The sequence below is a fragment of the Chlorocebus sabaeus genome, chromosome 6 (assembly GCF_047675955.1).
Source record: "Chlorocebus sabaeus isolate Y175 chromosome 6, mChlSab1.0.hap1, whole genome shotgun sequence".
In the NCBI taxonomy this organism is placed as follows: domain Eukaryota; kingdom Metazoa; phylum Chordata; class Mammalia; order Primates; family Cercopithecidae; genus Chlorocebus; species Chlorocebus sabaeus.
In genome coordinates, this window is record NC_132909.1 from 3,922,087 (window position 1) to 3,947,094 (window position 25,008).

The 25,008-nt window shown below is 48.1% G+C and overlaps 1 protein-coding gene across 5 annotated transcripts in view; it reads left to right on the forward strand.

Moving 5' to 3' along the window:
- LAIR1 (leukocyte associated immunoglobulin like receptor 1) overlaps positions 1–25,008 on the forward strand; it is a 25,465-nt gene continuing 457 nt past the window's right edge. Inside the window, exons 1-11 of one of the 5 annotated variants that reach the window (XM_073015949.1) lie at positions 1–97; positions 12,924–13,031; positions 15,192–15,330; positions 15,769–15,804; positions 18,863–19,156; positions 23,131–23,169; positions 23,476–23,604; positions 23,698–23,740; positions 23,829–23,866; positions 24,085–24,164; positions 24,704–25,008. The exon at positions 24,704–25,008 is cut by the window's right edge and continues 457 nt beyond it. In XM_073015949.1, the coding sequence (XP_072872050.1) occupies positions 15,297–15,330; positions 15,769–15,804; positions 18,863–19,156; positions 23,131–23,169; positions 23,476–23,604; positions 23,698–23,740; positions 23,829–23,866; positions 24,085–24,164; positions 24,704–24,850 (840 nt within the window). In that variant the 5' untranslated portion in view covers positions 1–97; positions 12,924–13,031; positions 15,192–15,296 and the 3' untranslated portion in view covers positions 24,851–25,008. Of the gene's footprint in view, positions 98–11,331; positions 11,804–12,923; positions 13,032–14,465; positions 15,331–15,768; positions 15,805–18,862; positions 19,157–21,512; positions 21,757–23,130; positions 23,170–23,475; positions 23,605–23,697; positions 23,741–23,828; positions 23,867–24,084; positions 24,165–24,703 lie in introns of those variants that run through there. The other 4 variants (XM_073015948.1, XM_073015950.1, XM_007998030.3 and 1 more) reach the window with 4 other exon arrangements.

The following is a 25,008-nucleotide window of genomic DNA, read 5'->3' on the forward strand; positions in this document are numbered from 1 at the left end:
GGACCAATGTGAAATTGGAAAGCTGAGTGAGTGTCCCGTGGGTCACAGAGTTTGGGTTTTGGGCGAAGTGCACCGTGAAGTCACTGGAGATTTCAAGGTAATGAGACATGATTTGATCGACCCTTTTAAAACATCACCCTGGCTATAATGAGGAGAAGGACGGCTAAGAAGCAGCAAATGAACACAGAGACGCCAGTTAGGGGATGTTCCCTGCAGGAGGGGAGAGAGGGTGAACCTGGCACTGTGGTGCTGGCAAGCTGTGTCTGCATGAGGACGGATTCTGAAGGTAGAACAAGGGGAGAGGGTGAGAAAGAGAAGCAGTCGAGGGGATTTCTAGGTCTGCAGCTTGTCCAGATGGGTCGATGGGGAAGAAAATGTGGGAGAGCCACAATTTTAATTTTCTCATATTAATCCTTCCAGTGTTTGTTTCTGGGTGAGCATAAGTCAGTATGAATGTATATTCTGATTTCCCTAGTTCTTGGCACAATACAGACGTCATCCGGATGTCGTTTAATCTCTAAGAATCTCTCCATAGGAGTAGATAGGCTATTTTTCTTTCTTTCTTTCCTTCTTTCCTTTCCTTCCTTTCTTTCCTTCTTTCCTTTCCTTCCTTCCTTCCTTCCTTCCTTCCTTCCTTCCTTCCTTTTCTTTCTTTCTCTCTCTCTCTCTTTCTTTCTTTCTTTCTTTCTTTCTTTCTTTCTTTCTTTCTTTCTTTCTTTCTTTCTTTCTTTCTTTCTTTCTTTCTTTCTTTTTCTCTCTCTCTCTTTCTCTCTCTCTCTCTTTCTTCCTTCCCTTCCCTTCCCTTCCTTCCTTTCTTTTTTTGACAGAGTCTCACTCTGTTGCCCAGGCTGCAGTGCAGTAGTGCAATCTCAGCTCACTCCAACCTCCACCTCCTGGGTTCAAGCAATTCTCCTGCCTCAGCTTCCGGAGTAGCTGGGACTACAGGCATGCGCCACCATGCCTAGCTAATTTTTTGTATTTTCAGTAGAGACAGGGTTTCACCATGCTGGCCAGGCTGGTCTCGAACTCCTGACCTCAGGTGATCCACCCACCTCGGCCTCCCAATGTGCTGGGATTACAGCCGTGAGCCACTGTGACCGGCCATAGGCTATTTTCTTTTCTTTTTATTATTATACTTTAAGTTCTAGGGTACATGTGCACAACGTGCAGGTTTGTGCTTTAAAGTTCCTATGGAACCAAAAAAGACCCCACATTGCCAAGACAACCCTAAGCCAAAAGAACAAAGCTGGAGGCATCACGCTACCTGACTTCAAACTATACCATAGGCTATTTTCAAACGTATTTCTCCCTTGTCAGCTTCCAGAGTGAGGGATGAGAAGTCTGATGTAATTATAATAATGGAAACTTAGTGCACAGTTGTCTGTTTTTTCTGACCTAGAATATGTTTATTTTATTTTTCTTTTGTTTTCTAAAAGTGTCGTGATAATGCACCTTGGTGAGGGCCTTGGGCACTTAGCGGGGCATTTCTTCTATTACCCTTGTGTTCACTGCTTTTCTGGACCTTTCCAGCCCCTCCCCTAGACTTCTTTTCTCCTTCCAGTTCCACAAGTTGCATGCTCAGTAAGTAATTTCCCAAACTTCATGTTTTCTAAAAAAAAAAAAGTGTACACTTCACTCTAATATGACTTCTACTGCATTCAGCAAGTTTCGGTATGAATCACTGTCTCTGTTCATTTCTAAATATTTTATCTCCTGTGTTTTTTAAGTCTGAACTCATAAGTTATACTGAATTTTTAGTTTTAAAAATGTATTTTAAAATATTTTAATATTTAATCTTTTATATAAATTTGTAGCCATAGAATATGGTCTGTATTTCTTTATTTTTTTTTTCTTTTCTTTCTTTCTTTTTTTTTTTTTTTTTTTTGAGATGGAGTTTCACTCTTGTTGCCCAGGCTGGAGTGCAATGGTGTAATCTCGGCTCACTGCAACCTCCACCTCCCGAGTTCAAGTAATTCTCCTGCCTCAGCCTCCCGAGTAGCTGGGATTACAGACATGCACCACCACACACGACTAATTTTGTATTTTCGGTAGAGACAGGGTTTCTCCATGTTGGTCAGGCTGGTCTTGAACTCCCAACCTCAGGTGATCCACCTGCCTCACCCTCCCAAAGTGCTGGGATTGCAGCCGTGAGTCAGCATGCCCAGCTGATTTTATTTGTATACATTTATAGGGTACAAGTGTAACTTTCTTGCATGGATAGATTGCAAAATGATGAAGTTAGGGCTTTCAGGGATTCATTAACCCAGTGACATACATTGTATCCATTAGATAATTTTTTTTTTTTTTTTTTTTTTTTAATGGAGTCTTGCTCTGTCACCAGGCTGGAGTGCAGTGGCATGATCTCGGCTCACTTCAACGTCTGCCTCCCAGGTTCACGCGATTCTCCTGCTTCAGCCAATATGATTACTTTTAACTTAATAACTCACTGAATAGTCACAATAGTTCTGTACCATTACTTTGAAAAAATTTTTTACAGAGGAAGAAGTAGAGGAACAGAGAGGTTAATAAACTTAGTCTAAAGTCACAAAACTTCTAACTGGTACAACCATAATTAAAAGCTAGAGATCTGGCTTCTGAAATTGTATTCAGTAATCATGCCCGTGTAACTTTCCTTATACTTCCTGTATACTGTGTATGTCTACCATTCATAAGTTTCGAGGTTTTAGATACTCAACAAATATTCATTCAAAAAAATTTATTGAGTATGTATTATGTGCCAGGGACTGTCCCTAGGTGCAGGGACACTAGAGGAAACACTGCAGAAAAAAATCTGTGACTTCATGGGGATATATTCTAGTGAGAAGGCAGATCATAAACAATATTAGTAAGTAAAAGATATGTAAGATTAGTGATATATGCTGAAGAAAGGAAAAAGGTAGCAAGAGGTAATATAAAATCTGGAGGGAGTGTTGCAACTTTAGATAGGATGGTCCAAGAAGGCCTGAAGGAGAAAGGGATATTGGAGTCAGGAGTGAAGGAGGCGGAAAGTGAGTCCCATGCATCTCTGGGGGAAAGAGTGTTCCGGGCAGAAAGCATGGCACGTGCAAAGGTCCTGAGGCAGATGCATGCTTGGAGTATTCTAGGAACAGCAAGGATGTCCATGTGGCTGGATCAGCGTCGTGAAGGGGAGAGTAGGGGGAGATACAATCAGAGCACTAAGCCAAGAGGTGGATGGGGGAGAGAAGATGCAAAGTCTTGTCAGTATGACCGAGGTGGGAAGTCCTGGAATGCTTTTGGCCAGAGGAATGTGTTAGTCCATCCCGGGTGTCAATTTTCTGTATTAGTCCATTCTTGCATCGCTGTAAAGAAATACCTGGCACTAGGAAACTCACAAAGAAAAGAAGTTTAATTGGCTCATGGTTCTGCAGGCTGTACAGGAAGCATAGTGGCTTCTGTCCAGCTTCTCAGGAGGCCTCAGGAGGCCTTCAGTCACCGCGGAAGGCAAAGGAGGAGCAAGCACTTTACATGGCTGGAGCTGGAGGAGGAGAGAGAGAGAGGAGAGGGGTGCCATACACTTTTAAACAACCATATCTCACGAGAACTCACTATCATGAGAACAGCACCAAGGGGGATGGTGACAAACCATTCATGCCGGAGCCACCCCCATGAGCCAATCACCTCCCACCAGTCCCCACCATTCATGCAGGAGCCACCTCCATGAGCCTATCGCCTCCCACCAGTCCCCACCATTCATATCAGAGCCACCTCCATGAGCCTATCGCCTCCCACCAGTCCCCACCATTCATATCAGAGCCACCTCCATGAGCCTATCGCCTCCCACCAGTCCCCACCATTCATGTCGGAGCCACCTCCATGAGCCTATCGCCTCCCACCAGTCCCCACCATTCATGCAGGAGCCACTACCATGAGCCTATCACCTCCCACCAGTCCCCACCATTCACACCGGAGCCACTGCCATGAACCAATCACCTCCCAACAGTCCCCACCATGCATGCCAGAGTCACCCCCATGAGCCAATCACCTCCCACCAGTCCCCACCTCCAACACTGGAGATAACAGTTCGACATGAGATTTAGTGGGGGCACAGATCCAAACCACACTAAGGAGTGACACAAAGTGGCCAGTGCTTTTGCTATACTGCCACTTAATTGCCAAATTGTATTTTATGATCAGCATGCCTTATTTTATGGAATTGGACTTGCACTTTGGAGGGAGACTTTGATTTTCATGAAGTCATGTGGCATGCATGTGACAATGATGTCGGCAATCCAGGTAAGCTGCCATCAGCCCTATCTCCAGGACATCAGCCGTGTGAGTAGCTGGGCATTACCCTTGTACTTCCATTCTGCAGGCTGGTCACCAGGACCTGGCGGTAGGTACCCGGGACCTTCACTCTCTAAGGAGACACCCTGGGTCTCACCCGATGACCCCTCCTTGCTCCTGAGGGGCGTCCTTCCTGCTCTACCTGGAGGTTGGTTTGATTGTGTTCCTCTCAGTCACCTGTACAGGGACCGTTGCTTCCAATGAAGACGTCTTCTCCAAGGAGGGCTCCTTCCAAAGCCACAGTCTTGATTTATGCAAAACTTTCACAGGAATAATAAAACATTTCATAGGAATCAGCTCTTGGCTAATTTTCCCCCATTGCCCGATCATCTTTTGAGTCATTTACCGCATAATCTTTTGTAGAATCCACCTTCTTCTGGCAAAGTTCTGTTCTCAAGGGAATGATTTCCCGGAATGACAGCCATAAAATCAGCTATCGTCTTCTCTCATCCAGACCCACCCAAAACTCCAGAAACGAGCTTGGCTGGCACGGTGCGTGGGCAGGCGTCCCTGTGGCTTGGAGCAGCCACTGTTGTGTCTGATCGGCTCTGATCCTTGGGAGAAATGTTATCTTTTTACAGGACAACTCTGCTACTGGGTGGAGAACAGATTAATAGAGGAGGAATGTTAGATGCTAGAAGGATTAATTAGGAAGCTCTTGCAATGATCCAGGTACAGCAGACAGTGGTTCAGGCCCGGGTGGTCTCCAAGAGGTGGTGGGAAATGATGCGATTCTGGAGATATTTCAAAGGGAAATGTCTATAACGTGTTCACAGTGGTGGGATATGAGGAAAAGCATAGAGTCAAGGATAACACTATATATATATTTTTTCCCAAATAAGTAGTGACTGGAATTCTCATTTACTGAGAAGGGGAAGACCTCAGAAGGAGCAGATCTGGGAGTGAATATAAGAAACTTGGTTATAAACATGTTAGGTTTAAGTTCCTACTGGACACCTACTGTGTGGCTTGATGTCTTTGATTCGTTTTAGGAAATATTGTTTAGTAACCCTTCCAATATTGTGTCTGCCTGATTCTCTTTCTCTGTCTTTCTTCCCCTTATGGGATTCCAGTTGTACATATGTTAAGCGTTTTCACCACATCCCATATTTTTCTTTCTTTCTTTCTTTCTTTCTTTCTTTCTTTCTTTCTTTCTTTCTTTCTTTCTTTCTTTCTTTCTTTCTTTCTTTCTTTCTTTCTTTCCTTCTTCTTTCTTTCTTTTCTTTCTCTTTCTTTCTTTTTTCTTTCTTTCTTTCTTTTTTGAGACAGAATCTCACTCTGTCACTCAGGCTGGAGTACAGTGGCACCATCTCGGCTCACTGCAACTTCTGCCTCCAAGCCATTCTCCTGCCTCAGCCTCCTGAGTAGCTGGGATTACAAGCGCCTGCCACTACACCCGGCTAATTTTTGTATTTTTAGTAGAGATGGAGTTTCACCATGTGGGCCAGGCTGGTCTTGAACTCTTGACCTCAGGTGATCTGCCTGCCTCGGCCTCCCAAAGTGCTGGGATTACAGGCATGAGCCACTTCGCCCGTATTTCCATTCTATGGTCTGTCTCTACTTTTGTCTGGATTTTGTTTTCTCACTCATGTTTCAGTTAATACTTCTCTCTCCAACTGAGTCCCGCTTGTTACTAACCTCATTTGTTGAGTTTATAATTTTACAAACTCTGTTTTTTAATTCTGGAATTTTCATGTGTTTTTTGTTTTTTTGAGATGGAGTCTTGCTCTGTTGCCCGGGCTGGAGTGCAATGGTGTGATCTCGGCTCACTGCAACCTCCGCCTCCTGGGTTCAAGAGATTCTCCTGCCTCAGCCTCCTGAGTAGCTGGGATTACAGGCATGAGTCACTGTGTCCGGCTAATTTTGTATTTTAAGTAGAGATGGGGTTTCTCCCTGTTGGTCAGGCTGGTCTCAAACCCCCCACCTCAGGTGATCCGCCCCCTCCAGCCTCCCAAAGTGCTGGGATTATACACGCCCAGCCGTGTTTGTTCTTATATTTGCTAGTTCTTTGTTGAAATTCTTTATCCTGCTCCCACTCAGCTTTTTGGTCTCTCATCTGCTGCCTTTCGTTTCAGAATCAGCAAACCATTAACATAAAGCTAACCTCAAAGGATAAAGTCCCCTTGCTTGGTTTCCTTCCTCTTTTATGTCTTGGAACCCTAAATTCTCTCTGACTTGGAAGCATGCCAAGTGCTACAGACAGATGTTCTTTGGTTTTTGTTCATCTTTTAAAATTTTTTTTTCTTTTTCTTTTTTGAGACAGAGTCTCGTTCTGTTGCCCAGGCTGGAGTGCAATGGTGCGATCTTGGCTCACTGCAAATTCCACCTCCCGGGTTCAAGAGGTTCTCCTGCCTCAGCCTTCTAAGTAGCTGGGACTACAGGTGCCCTCCACCACACCTGGCTAATTTTTGTATTTTTAGTAGAGACAGGGTTTCACCATGTTGGCCAGGCTGGTCTCAATCTCTTGACCTCGTGATCTGCCCACCTTGGCCTCCCCAGGTACTGGGATTACAGGCGCGAGCCACAACAACTGGCTTAAAGTTTGTTTTTTTTCTTTAATGAACAGTGAGAAGTTTATTCTAAAATGACCTAGTCAGATATTTCTGGAAGCCAAACTTCCATCAGTGTTTCTTCTGAACCTCCCAGGCATAAATCCACATATTTACTGAACTTCCTGCTGTGATAATTCCAGTCCAAGCAAATCATCACTGTCCTGGAAGGCAAGAACTTTCTAACTGGTCTATCCACACTTGGTTTTTCTTGTTTTCTTTTGGAAATATAATGATATATCAATAATAGGTAAGGCCGGCCGGGTGCGGGGGCTCACGCCTGTAATCCCAGCATTCTGGGAGGCCGAGGCGGATGGATCATCTGAGGTTGGGAGATGGAGACCAGCCTGGTCAACATGGTGAAACTCCATCTCTACTAAAAATACAAAAATTAGCCGGGCGTGGTGGCGGGCTCCTGTAGTCCCAGCTACTCGGGAGGCTGAGGCAGGACAATTGCTTGAACCCAGGAGGTGGAGGTTGCAGTGAGCCAAGATCATGCCACGGAACTCCAGCCTGGGTGACAGAGCAAGACTCTACTTAGTAATAATAATAATAATAATAATAATAGTAAGGACGGCCGGGTGCAGGGGCTCATGCCTGTAATCCCAGCTTTCTGGGAGGCCGAGGCAGGTGGATCATCTGAGGTCAGGAGATGGAGACCAGCCTGGTCAACATGGTGAAATCCCGTCTCTACTAAAAATACAAAAATTAGTCAGGCGTGGTGGCAGGAGCCTGTAATCCCAGCTACTCAGGAGGCTGAGACAAGAACTGCTGGCACCTGGGAGGCGGAGGTTGCAGTGAGCCGAGATTGTGCCACTGAACTCCAGCCTGGGTAACAGAGCAAGACTCTGTCTCAATAATAATAATAATAATTATTATTATTATTATTATTATAGGTAAGGACATACTTTCTTCCTGGGTTGAAATCCAGTTCCATCCATGAAATTATGCATGTTAATGCATGACACTGATCACACTAATTAACCTCTGAGTTCAGGGTTCTCCTCTGTAAAATGAGTCTAGTGATGAAAACACCTTTCCGAAGTTGTTGGGAAAATTAAGGAAACTATCCATACAGGGGACTCAGAGCAGTGTCTGGCATAAAGTAAGTGCTCAGAAAACGTTACCTCTTACTTTTTTTGCGTCGTGCAATTCTGACTTCAGGAAGCGGTCTCACAGAAACATTGTAGACAGAAATATGATGATGCCATACCTTTCCCACTCTCTTGAGGGTAAAATACCAAAACTTCATTTGGCCTTTTAGAGACTCCCGCTCAATCAATACACATACTTTTCCTTATTATTTTTCCACCTGGAATCCACTCAGCTTAACAACAGGAAAAAATTACCTGCTGATGGGGACTTTAACAGAAGCTGTCTCCTCCGTCCACGTCTCCCCCCAGCTGCTCTTCAGTCAGTCCTCAGCCGCCGATTACACTACGCAGCTCTCTCAGTATCTTAGGAACCAAGTTATCCTGGGGTCAGCTCTCAGGGTCGAGTCCCCTTTTCACACAAGGTCGTAGGATTGTATGTATTTATGTATTTATTTATTTTGAGACAGAGTCTCGCTCTGTCCCCAGGCTGCAGCGCAGTGGTGCGATCTCGGCTCACTACAACCTCCGCCTCCCAGGTTCAAGTGATTCTTCTGCCTCAGCCTCCCGAGTAGCTGGGATTACAGGTGCCTGCCACCACGCCCAGCTAACTTTTGTATTTTTAGTAGAGATGGGGTTTCACCATGTTGGCCAGGATGGTCTCCATCTCTTGACCTTGTGATCTGCCTGCCTTGGCCTCCCACAGTGTTGGGATTACAGGCATGAGCCACTGCGCCCAGCCGGATATTTTTTTCTTTAGAGCACTTACTGCATCAGCAGATGTGGCTCTCAGTGCCACAAAACTCTGCCTCCCAGGTTCAAGCAATTCTCCTGCCTCTCAGCCTCAGGAGCAGCTGGGATTACAGGCGCCTGCCACTATGCCCCTCTAATTTTATATTTTTAGTAGAGATGGGGTTTCATCATGTTGGCCAGGCTTGTCTCGAACACCTGACCTCAAGTGATCCATCCACCTCGGCCTTCCAAAATGCTGGTATTACAAGCGTGATACTTGGTATTACAAGTTGATTAACTTTCAAAGAAAGAATATTCACAAATTTAGATTTAGAGAAGTTTATAAGGAGGCCGGGCTCAGTGGCTCACACCTGTAATCCCAGCACTTTGAAAGGCTGAGGCAGCCAAATCATGAGGTCGAGTTCGAGACCAGCCTGGTCAACCTGGTGAAAACCCATCTCTACTAAAAATACAAAATTAGCCGGGCGTGGTGGTGCATGCCTGTAATCCTAGTTACTTGCAAGACTGAGGCAGGAGAATCACTTGAACCTGGGAGGCAGAGGCTGCAGTGAGCCGAGATCATGCCATTGCACTTCAGCCTGCGTTACAGAGTGAGACTCCATCTCAAAAAAAAAAAAAAAAAAAAGAAGAAGAAGAAAAGGGGAAGCGGCTTGTCTGAGGTCACTGAGGCTGTGGGACAGGACGTCACAGGAGAAGCTCATTCTGGCTGACTTCCCAGCTGGTGTTCTGCAGCTCTCTCAGTATCTTAGGAACCAAGTTACCACGACACGCCTATTACAGTGGCCAAATTCTGAAACACAGACGATACCACATACTGGCATACTGGAGAGGACATGGAGCAACAGGAATTCTCATTCATTGCTGGTGGGATTGCAAAATCGTCCAGCCACTTTGGGAGACAGTGTGGCAATTTCTTCTAAAACTAAATATAGCCTTACCATATAATCCAGCAATTACGTTCCTTGGTATTTACCCAAGGGAACTGAAAACGTATGGTCACATAAAACATACATATGGATCTTTACGGTAACTTTATTCATAATTGCCCAAACTTGGAAGCAACCAAGATGCCCTGCAGTAAGTGAGTGGATTAACTATGTGTCCAGACAATGGAATATTATCCCATGCTAAGAAGATATGAGCTCTCAAGTCATGAAAAGACGTGGAGAGCTAAATGTACATCATTACATGAAAGAAGTCAGCCCAGATAGGGGATCCACTGTCTGATTCCAACTATGAGACATTCTGGAAAAGGCAAAACTATAGAAAGAGTGAAAAGTTCATTGTTTGCCAGAATAAAAGGCTTGGACAAGAGGAAATCATCCTAGTGGAAATGGAGAAACGCAGGAACAAATGAAGAGCAACAGAAGAAGCTAAATATTTGGGTAAAGACAGGAATTTTCAATGATGATTTCATCATGAATGAATTAAGGAAACATTCATGCATGCTCATTCCGTATTTGATGACATTGCAAACATTGTTTTGAAAACTGTACTTTGCACTAAAATTAAAAAAGAGTCTGAGGACAGTGGCTCATGCCTGTAATCTCAGCACTTTGGGAGGCTGAGGCGGGGAGATCACCTGAGGGCAGCAGTTCAAGACCAGCCTGGTCAACATGGCGAAACCCCATCTCTACTAAACATACAACAATTAGCTGGGTGTGGGGTCACGCGCCTGTAATCCCAGCTACCCGGATGGCTGAGGCAGGAGGATCACTGGAGCCTGGGAAGTGGAGGCTGCAGTGAGCTGAGATTGTGCCATTGCACTCCAGCCTCGGTGACGGAGAGAGACCTATCTTAAATAAGTAAAAATTTTAAATGACAGCATATATATATATGCACACACACACACACGTGTATATACACACTTGCATATATATGTATATACACACATGTATATACATATATATACACATGTGCATACACACATATATGTATATGCACATATATGTCCATATACGCACACATGTATACACACATGTCCACATACACATATGTATATAATATATGTATATACACATATATGTATATATACACATACATACGTATATACACATATATGTATATACACACATACATACATATGTATATATACACACACACACACCAAATAGGTACATTGATGAGAGAACACTATATTTACAAAAGTGCAAGGGAAATTTGAACATAAGACTTCAGATGCTGATTACGGTAGCTGAGGTAGGAGGGGGAAACAGGGTGGAGTATACACTACAGAAATAGTCATGCTTTATCAATTCTCTGGTTTTCCTGGAGCATGTTGACTTCACGTTGATGTTTTTTACGTGTTCTGTAAAAAAAAATTTTCTTTAAATGGGCCCTTGGAAATTTACCAGTGGTGTGCTGGTAAAGGCTTGACCATCAGCTCTCTGAAAAAAAAAGCAAAAGGAAAAACAGAAAACAACCCTGACGCGTAGCATTTGCCGATTTCTCTGGTGTAAATACTCACACCACGGCTTTGACATGAGTTTCACGTTTGGTAAAACCAAATTGCACCTACTTTGAATAGAAGGATTGGGACGGAGATACGGTTCCTGTCAGGCACTAATTAGGGAGCAAGCCTTGCCTCATATTGCCTTAGCTCTCATGCAAGAAAAAAAAAAAGTAAAATTTGTGAATTTGTGTTGCTTCCTCAGCCCCAACCTCGGTAAAATTGGAGATGTATACAGGGCAGGGAGAAGCTGTTTATTTCCGTGCCCGCGGTTGGACCTTGTTAAAGATTTGAGCTACGATGCTAGCACCTGGGAGACCACATCCTGTGCATTTTTCAGTTTTGCTCAGTTCCTGACTCTGGTATAGCAGAAGCATTTTCACATCTATGACACCCGCTACGTCTTCGTAAACCCCGGAAAGGAAGGGAGGACAAGGTTAAAATACGGTTCCGAGGACCTGGTGTCTCCACAGTGCAGGCTGGAGGTGGGAGCCCGTGGAAAGCCAGCTTCATCCACCATCGGAACCCAGGCCAGGCCGCCAAGGCTAATATTCAGGACAAAGCCAGGGGCAGGGTGGGAATCCTATGGAGATGACCATCGTCTGAGGTCTTCCTTCCAGGACTCCCTCCGGGCCCGAAGATGGCGAAAGACATGGGTGAGTCCCTCCTACCACCTCACCCTCAGGTTGCTTTTTCGGCTGAACAAGAGGCTTCTCCCAGGCAGGAAGGGTGGGGCACAGACACGGGAGCCAATGTGGATGACCTGGGTAGGGCTCTGCAGTTGAATCTCCTGAAAACGGCAAGAAGTGCAGACCTCCGGGCAGTCGAGACTCAGATGCTCTGGACACTTCCCTTTGGCTGAGCCAAGCCAGGGCTGCTCAGGAACTGGGGTCCTTGAGATTGGATTCGATTGGAAGGAAAGACACGGGATTGCAATGTGCCAAACTCTGTGAGGACCAGGGTTTAGCTTGAGTTCCCCAGTCTGTCCACGAGGTCCAAGCCTGAGATCATTACGGCAACCACATGTCAGGAGGAAGACTGGTCAGCAACGCAGTGACTGTGCTGGAACAGTTTTGAAATATTTAAACTATTCTAATGCAAACTCTTCTTTGAATGACATTTCACGTTGTATCTTACGTCATTTTGTTTATGTAGTTGTTGTCTTTCCACTTGACATTTAATTGGTGTTTAAGTCGCTAATATTGTGTGTGTATCTGAGTCTAGTGTGAGAATCGTTACTCCATGCCTGTGCATCCCACACCAAGTAACGTTTTTGAGTGAGGACGCTGTGCCGTGCTGAGTCTGTGGCATGCCTTGGACATAAGCATATAGCTTGCCTTCTCCAGCTTGGAGGAAAAGTCTTAGAGGAATGCAAAGGTGGAGGGGCCCTCTGAGAATATGGAACAACGACAGCTCTGTATCACCCCTCTTACGGAAAAATCCAGAATAACTGCCCATGTTTTCTGTGACCTTAGATTGTGGAGGAACCGACAGATGTCCATTCTGCCAGCCACACCTTCCCTAGTGGGCACCACACCCTTGCCCCCCATCCTTTCTGGGCACCTGGTATTCAGGTACTAGGGGAATATTAATCAGGGCCCAGCTAGGAAAACAGAAACCCTTCTCCGCAGTTAACAGAGAGGGAAGTAAAGGCAGGACGGTGCCCCTGCATTGGATCCCAGCACAGGCAAAGAACATTAGTGGAAAGGTGATGAAATCGAAATAAAGCCTGTCATTTAATTACTGTATCAGTGTTAATTTTTTTCTTTCTGGCAGATGTGCTGGGGTCGTGTAAAGCATGAACATTAGAGGGATCTGGATGAAGGGCATCTGGGAACTCTCTGTATCTCTGCAACTCTTCTGCAAATTTGAATTTATTCCCAGGTAAGAAGTGTGTTTAAAAAATGAATTAGTCGGCCCGGTGCGGTGGCTCACGCCTGTAATCCCAGCACTTTGGGAGGCCGAGGCGGGTGGATCACGAGGACAGGAGATCGAGACTATCCTGGCTAACACGGTGAAACCCCGTCTCTACTAAAAATACAAAAACCTAGCCAGGCGAGGTGGCGGGCATCTGTAGTCCCAGCTACTCGGGAGGCTGAGGCAGGAGAATGGCGTGAACCCGGGAGGCGGAGCTTGCAGTGAGCTGAGATCCGGCCACTGCACTCCAGCCTGGATGACAAAGCGAGACTCTGTCTCAACAACAACAACAACAAAATTAGCCGGGCGTGGTGGCGGCGCCTGTAGTCCCAGCTACTCAGGAGGCTGAGGCAGGAGAATGGCGTGAATCTGGGAGGTGGAGGTTGCAGTGTGCAGAGATTGCGCCACTGCACTCCAGCCTGGGCGACAGACTGAGACTCCGTTTAAAAAAAAAAAAAAAGAAAGAAAAAAGAAATTTCTTTCCCCAGATACCCTGGCGTGGTATCTCGAGGGCATGGACACAATGCAGCAGTGTTGTTTGCTAAGGCGTAACAAGGATGGCCATTGCTCTAGTTCCCAGTAAGGTCCTCGTTTCCAGGTGAGACCTTGTCAGCCTGGACTTCGCTGCTCACATCACTATCAGCATCTTGGTCACAACCGTGTAATCAGTCTCCAAGACGTTTCAAACATTCCCTTCTCTTCCTGTCTTCCTCTGGGCCCTCCAAATAACATGAGGTCTATTCCGTTAACAAATTTCAAGTGAACAAGACATTATTATTGATGATTTATAGGTCATATGTTGGACAGCAGATAGGGCCTGTTTGCTAATAACTCCCCATTTTCCCCTCCTCCCAGCCCCCATAACCACCATTCCCTGCCTGTTTGCTAATAACTCCCCATTTTCCCCTCCTCCCAGCCCCCATAACCACCATTCCCTGCTGTGATGTTGTGACTCTGGTGACTTTGCAGACCTCCTGTGACATCATGCAGTGCTTGGTCTCTGCATCTGCATTGCTTGGCATGATGTCCTCAGGGTTTGTCTGTGTTGTCGCCCATGGCAGAATTTTCTTCCTTGTTTAAGGCTGAATAGTATTCCCCTGTGTGTGTACCACATTTTCCATATCCATTCATCTGTCATGGACATTTAGATGATTTTCACGTCTTAGCTATAGTGCATAGTGCTGCAGTGATCAGGGGAGTTCAGATGGCTCTTTACATACTGATTTTTTTTTTTTTTTGAGACAGAGTCTTGCTCTTCTTGCCCAGGCTGGAGTGCAATGGTGCAGTCTCAGCTCACTGCAACCCCCGCCTTCTGGGTTCAAGCGATTCTCCTGCCTCAGCCTCCCAAGTAGCTGGGATTACAGGCACCCACCACCACACCCAGCTAATTTTTTTGTATTTTTAGTAGAGACAGGGTTTCACTATGTTGGCCAGGCTGGTCTCGAACTCCTGGCCTCAGGTGATCCACCTGCCTCGGCCTCCCAAAGTGTTGAGATGGCAGCCGTGAGCCATCATGCCTGGCCTGTTTATTTTAAACATAGACCCAGAAGTGGGACTCCTGGGCCATATGGTAGCTCTATTTTTAATTTTTTGAGGAACCTCCCCACTGTTCTCTATAGTGATTGCCCAATTTTTAATTCCCACTGAAGTACGCAAGGGATCCAGTTTCTCCACATCCACACCAACACTGTCTCCTGAAAAAAATAGCATGCGTTGTAGGATATTTTTTAACGTGTGTTAAATACCTTGTTGGGATTTTAGCAAAGATCACAATATGAAAAACTTGGGGAAGGATTTCTACGGCTCCCATTTCTAATACGAGGAAACGTCAGCTTCTAATTTTGTCACGTCTTGCCCAAGAGCTGCGACCGTAGGCTTGTGGAGTTGGGATGGTGTCCAAGTTAGTTGGTTGCCCGACCTTTATTCTGCCTTGTCCCGTAGATTTAGAAAGAGGCTGACACATCGGGTACCTAGTTTAGGGTCATCTGATCCTAAGCCACATTTAGGGTAAGTGACATTTTTCAGAAACCAGTGCCCTCCCTCTTATCTCACTAGTGGGAAGGGGGGAAAGAACAGGACAGAAAGCTCTTCCTCTTGTGTGAGGCAGCTGCTGTGGAAACCCCACAGGCAGGAGGCCCCTGGCCAGCACATCCTGTCAGCTTGTGTCTGCTGCAGACTTCTGTCCTTGCACTGGTGTGCCCCAGGCCAGGCCGGACTGCTGGGACCGGGGCCATGTCTCCCCACCCCACCGCCCTCCTGGGCCTAGGTGAGTCCTGGAGGCAGCGGGGAGGCTGGAAAGGGGGTCGGGAGGTCTGGAAAGTTCCCTGCTCAAGTCTGACTCCAGTGCAGAAGATTCTGGGAAGGAGAGTGTCCTCCTCCCCTAAGACTGCCCTGCTGCTCTCCCCGGGGCCTAAGTCTGACCAGAGAAGACCTTGTCCTAAAAACAGGGGCCTGGGTGTGGGGATGAGGTCAGCTTTAAGAAGGGCTGGGGGAGCAGGAGCCTTTTTGGAAGAGGAGACTTTGGGATTTATCTTGAAACCATTTTGCAGCAAGAAGGATTACACTGAGCTAGTGATGTCGAGGAGGGTTGGTTTGGTCATGATGAAATGCTGAACGCCCCCCAGCTCCATCCAGCCCCCTTTTGATAGCAGCCCCGTAAGGAGACTGGGTGGTGGCATTTTTCTCACTGGGGCTTCTCTTGCAGTGCTCTGCCTGGCCCAGACGATCCACACGCAGGAGGGTGAGTCACACCTTCGTCCCGTCTTCCCCGTCCCCTCTGGCACCCCAAGGGCAGTTCTGGGTGGGAGCGATGTTGATGCTTAGAGGGCCTGGAGGGATCCCTTTAAATATACCCTAGACTGCAAACTATTCCAAATGTAACATGCATACCCCTCACCCAGTTCTCTCTCGCATCCTCCACCTGTCTTATTTTGCCTTTCTTATTTTCAAAAATTTTATTTTTAATTGACAAATAATTGTATATGTTTGAAGGGTACATTGTGATATGATGACGTGTGTACACATGGTGGAAAGATTAAATAAAGCTGATTAACATATCAGTCCCATCACATACTTATTTTATTGTGATGAGAATATTTTAAATCTCCTTTTAGTACTTTTGAAATATACAATAAATTATTATGAACTATTGTTCTGCTGTGCAACAGATCTGAAAAACTCACTCCTCCTGGCTAGTTGAAACTTTGTATCATTTGATCAGTGTCTCTCCCATATTACTGGAGGCCCTGCAGCCTCCAGTAACCACCATTCTACTCTCTACTTCTGTGTGATCAGCTTTTCTTAGATTCCACAGATAAGTGAGATCATGCAGTAATAACTGTCTTTCTGTGCCTGGCTTATTTCACTTAGCACAATGTCCTCTGGTTCATCCATGTTGTTGCGAATGATACAACGTCCTTCCTTTTTTAGGGCTGAATAATATTCCATTGCATAGACACACCACATTTTCCTCATCCATTCATTTGGCAGTGGACACTCGAGTTACTTCCAGGTCTTGGCAGCTGTGAGTAGCTCTGCGGTCACCCTGGGAGTGCAGGCGTCACCTCCACACACCGATTTCCACAATGAGAATTCAAACCCAACACGACGGCCGGGCGCGGTGGCTCAAGCCTGTAATCCCAGCACTTTGGGAGGCCGAGACGGGCGGATCACGAGGTCAGGAGATCGAGACCATCCTGACTAATCCAGTGAAACCCCGTCTCTACTAAAAAATACAAAAAACTAGCCCGGCGAGTTGGCGGGCGCCTGTAGTCCCAGATACTCGGGAGGCTGAGGCAGGAGAATGGCGTGAACCCGGGAGGCGGAGCTTGCAGTGAGCTGCACTCCAGCCTGGGTAACAGAGCAAGACTCTGTCTCAAAAAAAACAAAACAAACAAACAAACAAACAAAAAAACCAACACGACAAGGTTGAACCCAGCAGTTTTTCCCAGACCAGCCCACACTTCACTCGGCAACTTCTTGGCAGGGAACATGACAGTCACAAAGGGCAGACTCTGAACATTCCATCTCTTCTCCATCCTCCTAGATGCATCATGTCACCCAGTCCTGGTGATTTCACTCTCAATTTTTCTCATCTTTCCCTCTCTCTTCATTGACTTTTCCTGTGTCTCCCCCCGGTGACGGCTGCTCTCTCCTCCGTGGCTCCCCGAGGCCGGCCTCAGCCTGTCCATGCCACTGCTGCCCGCTCCCTTCCTGACCCCAGGGACGTTGTGATTTGCGAAAGCACAGACATGACCATTGTACTTTCCACCGTTTTTAAATTGTATTCAAAATTTTTCATTTAATATCTCATTGTAAGATGAATTTTTTTTCTCAGAGCCCTTCCCCTGTTTATCTTCAGATAGAATCAGACCTGTGTACCTCTCTTTGGTCTGGGCATGCCCATTTTCCCACCCACATCCTGTCCCTGAGGACTTTGCAGAGGAGGTCAGCTCCACCGCCCACCTGTCCCCTAGATTCCTGCGCTTACCCACAGGAAACTTACTGCAGTTCGCAGCTGCAGATTGGACAATTCTCCGAGCAGTATCTGTCCTCCCTTCTAGACGTCCACCTCCAAAGGGCAGGCACCCTCTGTGTGTTTCTCACATTTGTGGAATTAGCAGCCCATGAAAAGCGTCTTTAAACGGATTGATAAGTCACTGAGATATGGTTAAAAGAAAGAAAAATGAACAAATGGGTGGGTTTGGGGAGATGCAGGTCAAAGGATAGAAAATTTCATCTAGACAGGAAGAGTAAGTTCAGGATTGTGCAACATAAGGATTAGAGTTAATCACAATGTATCGTATGCTTGCAAATCGCTAAGAGGCAGATTTTAAATGTTCTCACCACAAAAATTAACTATGCAAAGTAAGGTTATATGAATTAGCTCGATTCAGCGAGTCCACAGTGTATATCTGTACCAACGCACCATGTTGTACACCTTCAGCATATGCGGTTTTAATCTGTCCGGAACAGAGAATGAAGGAAGACGGGATGAGCGAACGGAAGCCCTGCCAGCTCTGTGCCCTGCTCAGGGACTTTGCTGATTTTGACACAACCTTCCTGTTTCAGGGCGTCAAACCCGCCCTTCCTCCTCCACCCCAAGCCCAGTTGGGATAAATGGGGTTTTTCAAGAGCTTTAATAACAAGGAAATGCAAATTCGGCTGAGGAGAAAGTAGAAACTAGAGGAAAACCCAGAGGTGGTGTCTCCACAGAGACCTGCATTAGCAGTGGGGACCTGTCACGGGCTGGGCATCTGCTGTGAGCAGATCAGGGCTGGGGGCTTCACCTTCACCCCATCGGACCCTCACAGGAGCCTGGCAACCCCCGTCCCACACTCAGTCCCACCCGGGGACCGGACAGTGCCCGTCAGGCCCCAGCACGAGCCATCTCCAGAGCCCTCGCTCCCCTGTCCCTTGTGCTTCACGAATGACCCTGTCATCCCCATCCTGTGCCTCCCTCCCGCCCTCTGTCCCTCTGGAAAGTGGCCCTGGGCTCTCGGCAGACATGAGGGGCCCCAGGCTGCTCCGACACGTCCCATGTGACCCTGAGCAAGGCCACGTTGTGAGCAAGTCTCAGGGTCCTTATTGTCAACTGGGAAAATAACTCTGCACCGATGAGGATTCCCGCACACGTAGAAGGTGCAGGAGTCCTGGCAACGTTCTAAGGCTGGGCTGTGATCGTGGCTGCACAACTCTACAAAATTGCTAAAATCCCTGACGTGTGATGCTAAAATGACACGTGTGGCATGGTGACTTCCTACGGTGGATGCTGAGGTCCTTCTCTGCTTCCCTCCTAGGGCCCCTGCCCAAACCCTCCATCTCGGCTGAGCCAGGCACTGTGATCCCCCCGGGGAGGCCTGTGACTATCGTGTGCCGGGGCCCGGTTCAGGTTCAAACATTCCGCCTGGAGAGGGAGGATAGATCCAAGTTCAATGATACTAAGGATGTGTCTCAAGCTAGTCCATCTGAGTCAGAGGCCAGATTCCGCATTGACTCAGTAAATGAAGGAAATGCCGGACGTTATCGCTGCATCTATGTAAATTCCGCCAGATGGTCTGAGCACAGCGACTACCTGGACCTGGTGGTGAAAGGTGAGGACGTCACCTGTACCCTGCCCCAGTCTCAGCTTGGCCCTCAAGCACAGGTCCCTGGACCCCGTCCCAGCTGCTGCCCTCTCTCTGTGGCCACCCTTGCCCTCCTCCTGACCCCCAAGCCCTCCTCTCCCCCTCTCCCGCTGCACACACCTCCCCTCTGCCCTCGCACCTGCTTAGGTCCCTGGAGCCCTGGTCTCCTCCGGACACCACGGATGGCCTGGACACTCAGCCCCAGCATCCGATGGGCTCAGAGCTGGCTCCACTTGGCTGGGTGGGGAGTGGGTTTCCAGAGATTAGGGGGGGACCCCCCTACAAGGGGATGAGTGTCTTTTCACACAGGATGGATGGTCTCACTTGTTATTCCTTTCCACTGAGCCAGAACCTGCCCCAGGCAATGTGCTTCTCCTGGTGTGGTTCATCTCCCATTGGGCAGAGCACAGGGCCCAGGGATGGCCCCTGGTCAGGGCTGGACAGGGCTTTGGGAAAACCTTTGGTATGTGACCACACGCACCCCTGTGTGTGCTCAGCTCCAGAGATGTCCTGGAGTCAAAGTCCACTGGAGAGGCTCCAACCCACCGTCATGTCCCCCCAGGACCTCAAAGGTCTCCTGAGGTCAAGCAGAGCTTGTGGTGGGAGGAGCAGAGGGAGTGACCAGCCCCAGGGAGAATGGGGCAAGCAGCGGGGCTCTCCCCAGCCTCCTGTCCCCTGCTCCGTTTTCTCAGGAGTCTCGGGACATTGTCTGGGATTGCCTGATGGCCACGCGGCCTTTGGATGGGGGCTCAGGGTGGAGGAGGGCAGGTTGGTTGGGACGGGTTCTACATCCTTCTCCTGCCCCTGTTCACAGAAACCTCTAGAGGCCCAGACTCCCCTGACACAGAGCCCAACTCCTCAGCTGGTTAGTAGCAGGGTCCTCAGCCGGAAGGGATTGCAGAGGGATCTGTGCTGGGGATGCAGCTCCGAGTCCAGCCCTCGGCCCTGGGCTTGGAGTCAAGGTCTAGGGAGGCCACGGGAAGGGACTGACACCCGCCCGGCTCTGGGAGGTGGCTAATGCTCCTAGAGACCAAAGCAACAATGGTACCGTGATTGCAACCTCGTTCCATGCCAGGAACTGTGGAACGCACTTAATACAAGCACCACTCTCCGGGGGAGGTACTAGTCTGATTCTCTAACTCCTCCTCCTCTCTAATATGCAAAACATAAACTAAAGTTTCTTGCTTAAAGTCACAAGGCTATGAAGGGGCAGGGGCAGGGGCAGGGGCCACCCACCTGGGCAGCCCCACCCCAGACTTTCGGGTTCTCCGGAGCTCCACGCTGCCCCCTTGTGGGCGTGGCCTCACCATTCACCCCGCTCTGCACCTGATGGAGGAACTTAGAACTCACCTTCCAACCTGGGACACCTGGAGAGGGTCGGTGATGCTCCTATTGGCTCTGTGATCTCCGGGGGAGGCCTGAACAGTGGAGTAAGGTCCCGTAAGAGGAGGAGGGTGCCACAGGGAGGGGACGTAGCCTGTGAACGGTGACCAGGATGAAGCCATGAGGCTTCCCTTCCATCTGGCTCTGCCCTGGACTCTGTGATGGGAGAGAAGCTGCCCCTGGCTCTGCCCCTGGACTCTGTGTGATGGGATTGAAGCTGCCCCAAGTCCCTGGGTCTCAAGTTGTCCATCTCCCCATGTGATCTGTGACTGGAACCTCCCAAGGGAGGACACGGGGTCATAAGACATCCACGGACCCTTCTCCACCTGGGTTTCCATCACCAGAGTGGTCGTCCTTGGACCTAGACCCTGTGACGGCCTGTGACGCTCGGGCTGTGAGCTCAGGCAGGTGTGACCAGGGGCTGAAGCCACACGGGGAGGTGAGAGGAGCCATGCTGTGCTCCATCCGGACCCCCTCAGAGGCTCCTGGGCTGCCGGGGCACAGCAAGACGTGCTCCTGAGTCCAGCTGACCTGGTTCAAGTCCTGTGTCTGGTTTTTATTGGCTTTCTGTCTGCGGGAATATCTACCCTCTCTCTCTCTCTCCCTCTCTCCCTCTCCTTCCCTCTCTCCTCTCTCACCTTTCATGCAGTGACATATAAAGGTTACGAGGACAGACCCTCCTGCAGCCAGATTGCTGGGTTCATGGTTCAAATTCCGGTGGTGCTGCCACCTCCCGGCTCTATGCCTGATGGTGACTCACCCAAACCTCCTGTGTCCCAAATTCCTCATGTGAAACATAGGCAGTAAAATAGCTGTCCCGGTAGAATCGTTTAGGGGAGACTTGAGTTCAGGTACCCACGGCGCTGACATCAGTGCTGATTAGAAAACCCCAAAGGAGGGGTGCTGCTATTAATACTGAGGAATTATTTTGTCCTCACAGGGACTGTGCCAGGCATTGAAGGCTCTGGGTGTGATGCACCGTGAATGAGGAGAAATGGCCTTTCACCTTGTGAACTTCAATGGGGAGAAACAATTAGAATGAGCGATAGAAATGCACAGATTCTCATACATGCATATACAGATAAAAATATATGATTTGCAATGGAGAATTTCAGATCTATAATTTAAATTATAATAAATACTTTTCCATCATATATTATGTATATAAGGAAGATAATTATATAATAAGAATATGTTAGTGTATCACTACATATGACTATAATGTATATTATATATTATATGAAACATAATTTACTATATAGTATAATAAATTTCAACTGTTATAATTAATAAATAAATATAGGTATTAATGTAAACATACTATCTATTATGTATACATTATATATAACTGTAATAGAAAAAATATTTTATATTTAATTACACGTTTAGATTTAATATAAATTATACATTATATATTATAGTGAATATATGTAACATAAGTTATTATATACAATTAACACTATATACATTAAATTATGTCTATGTCAAGATTACATAATTTAAAAATATATTTGTTATATATTATACATTTACATAATACATGATACATATAGCTGTAAATAATATAAAATGTATACTATTGCACATGTATAATACATATGCAATTTTAAATGGTGGCAAATGTTATGAAGAGCAAGCCCAGGAAGTCATGGTGTAGAATAACGGGTGGTGTCCTGGACCTTGGAACATGGACGAGGCATGAGAGAAAGCACACTCCAAGAGAGAACGTCCGCCTTTCTTGAAGGATATTGAAGATGCTACCTAGGCAGCGGGGGAGGGGAGGGACGCTGTTCCTGGAAGAGAGACGCTTGGCTTGGACCCTGGGTTTGGGGGAGCCCCGCAGGACCCCATTTGGTCACCTGTAAATTGGGTAGTGGCGTGCACTGTGCAGAGGAGGGTGAATGTTCGAGGAGATGACGGGCCGGCCCGCAATGCGCTGCGCAGGGAGCCTGGGCGGCGCCGCACACACTCGCCCGCTAGCTGCAGGGCTTCAGGAAACAGGAGCACATCGGGGCCTGGATTCTTCCCACAGGAGGGCGGGTTACATCCCCATCAGGGGGTTGCCGCGAGGGCAGATAAAATCAGACACAAGGATTCTTGCACTCTGGTGGGAACCCAGAAGGAGGTCAGGGAGAGAAAGTCTCCCTTTCTCTTCTTGGTGGTTGGTCTCTGCCTAGATCCACAGAGGGCAGAGAGCAGCAATGTCTACCACAGCTTCATGACCAGGAAACGCGCTGTATCTGCACCGTCCAGTAGGGATGGCATCAGGCACATGGGGTCACTGAGCCCTCAAGATGCAGACAGTGCAGCAGGCTTCTCACACCATTCAACTTTGAATAAATTTAAATATCAATAGCTACGTGTGACTCTCATACTGGACAGTAGATGTAGAAAGTTTCCATCATCACAGAAGACTCTGCTGGACGGTGTTGGTCTAGAAGGAGCGGTCAGGGTCGTGGGGAGTGAAGAGAGATCCCCACAGTGAACATGGGAGGACTCAGAGCCTTCTCTGTCCAGCTCAGGACTAACTCCACTTCCTTCTAATTCCTCCCTCCCAGGACCCACGCAGAGGCCATCAGACAACAGTCACAATGAGCGTGAGTGATGGGGACTATGGAGCGTGAGCCTGGCGTGTGCCTCCTGGGGAAGGAGAAAGAGGTTGGGCTTTGGGGTTGGTCAGATTCCCACTCTGCCAATGGCCTCAGCTGTGTCCCTGTGCAGAGGACCCCAGCACTCAGGACCCCAGTGGTGGAAGAAGGGGATAACGATCCCTGTGCTGCAGGACTATTATTTACCTGAGAGATTTTATATGTTAGTAAGTTTATGACACGCACGTGACATGTGTGTGGTATACAGTAGGTGCTCAATAAATGCACACTGCTGAAAACCTGTTTCTGTCTTAGATGCACCTGCTTCCCAAGGCCTGAGTGCTGAGCATCTTTATATTCTCATCGGGGTCTCAGTGGTCTTCCTCTTTTGTCTCCTCCTTCTGGTCCTCTTTTTCCTCCATCGCCAGAATCAGATGAAGCAGGGTAGGTCTCAGGGGCAGGGTGGAGTGACCTGGGGAAGCTGTCAGGAGAGGCTAGGAAGAAGGTCTCCTTAATTCGTACCCCGACTGTCCTCAGGGCCCCCCAGAAGCAAGGACGAGGAGCAGAAGCTACAGCAGAGGTGAGGCCCCTGGGAATGACTCCTGGACCTCCACCCAGTCCTCTGCCCCCAGGCTGCCCCTGAGGTTCACTTTTATTTTTCCTCTCAGGCCTGACCTGGCTGTTGATGTTCTAGAGAGGACAGCAGGTAAAGGGGGAGGAGGAGGGACAGGCCTGGGATGGGGAAGTGGGAACTTCTTGCCAATCCAGATGCAATGTGGGGGGCGGGGGGAAGAATCTTTGGGAACATTCTAGAAGGTCGTATTATCGATTGGGTGCAGGATGTCAACTGAAGCTGGGGGGTCTCAGGCAGATTTGCCTTGTGACATCCTTCCCAGAAAACTGGCCATGTATTTTCTCCCCCAGACAAGGCCACAGTCAATGGACTTCCTGAGAAGGCCACAATCAATGGACTTCCTGAGGAGGACAGAGAGACGGACACCTCGGTGAGCCTTCCTCCTAGTTATTCAAGTTCCCCACATTTAGCAGCTTAAAAAAAATCTCAGCTCCTTGGGTCAGGAATTCAGGAGTGGTTCAGCTGGGCGGTTCTGGCTCATGGCCTGTCCTGAGGTTGCTGTCGAGAGGTCGCCCAGGGCTGTGTGCATCTGAAGGTTCCCGTGGGCTGGAGGATCCACGTCCAAGACGCTCACTCCCACGGCTGTGGACAGGAAACCTCTGTTCCTCTCACAGGGGCCTCTCCACACCGCGGATTCCCCCAGAGGGAGGGATCCAAGGATGGGTGGCGGGGAGGGGCGGAAGCACAATGTCTTTTGCCTCAACTAGGAAGTCAGGAGCCTTCCCTTCTGCCTTGTTCATTGTCACGTAGACCAACCCTAATACCCTGTGGGAGGGCTCTTCACACGGATGCAATTTCAGGAGAGGGTCCTCGGGGTCCGTGGAGATGGCCGCCACAGCCCTCCAGCCCCACAACCCCTCACCTCACCCTCCACCAGGCACTCCCTCACCCTGGGTCTCTCTCTCCCAGGCCCCGGCTGCAGGGAGTTCCCAGGAGGTGACGTATGCGCAGCTGGACCACTGGGCCCTCACACGGAGGACAGCCCAGGCTGTGTCCCCACAGTCCACAGAGCCCATGGCTGAGTCCAGCACGTATGCAGCTGTTGCCAGACACTGACCCCAGGCCCACCTGACCTCTACACCTGAGGATATAAAGTCACTCTAGGAGAAGCCTGAAGTGGCCATTTGGAAGGCTTCCCCTTGGACTCATCTTCATCTAGAAAGCCAGCCAGGCAGCCGACCTGGAGACAAGAGCTGGAGACTGGAGGTTTCTAA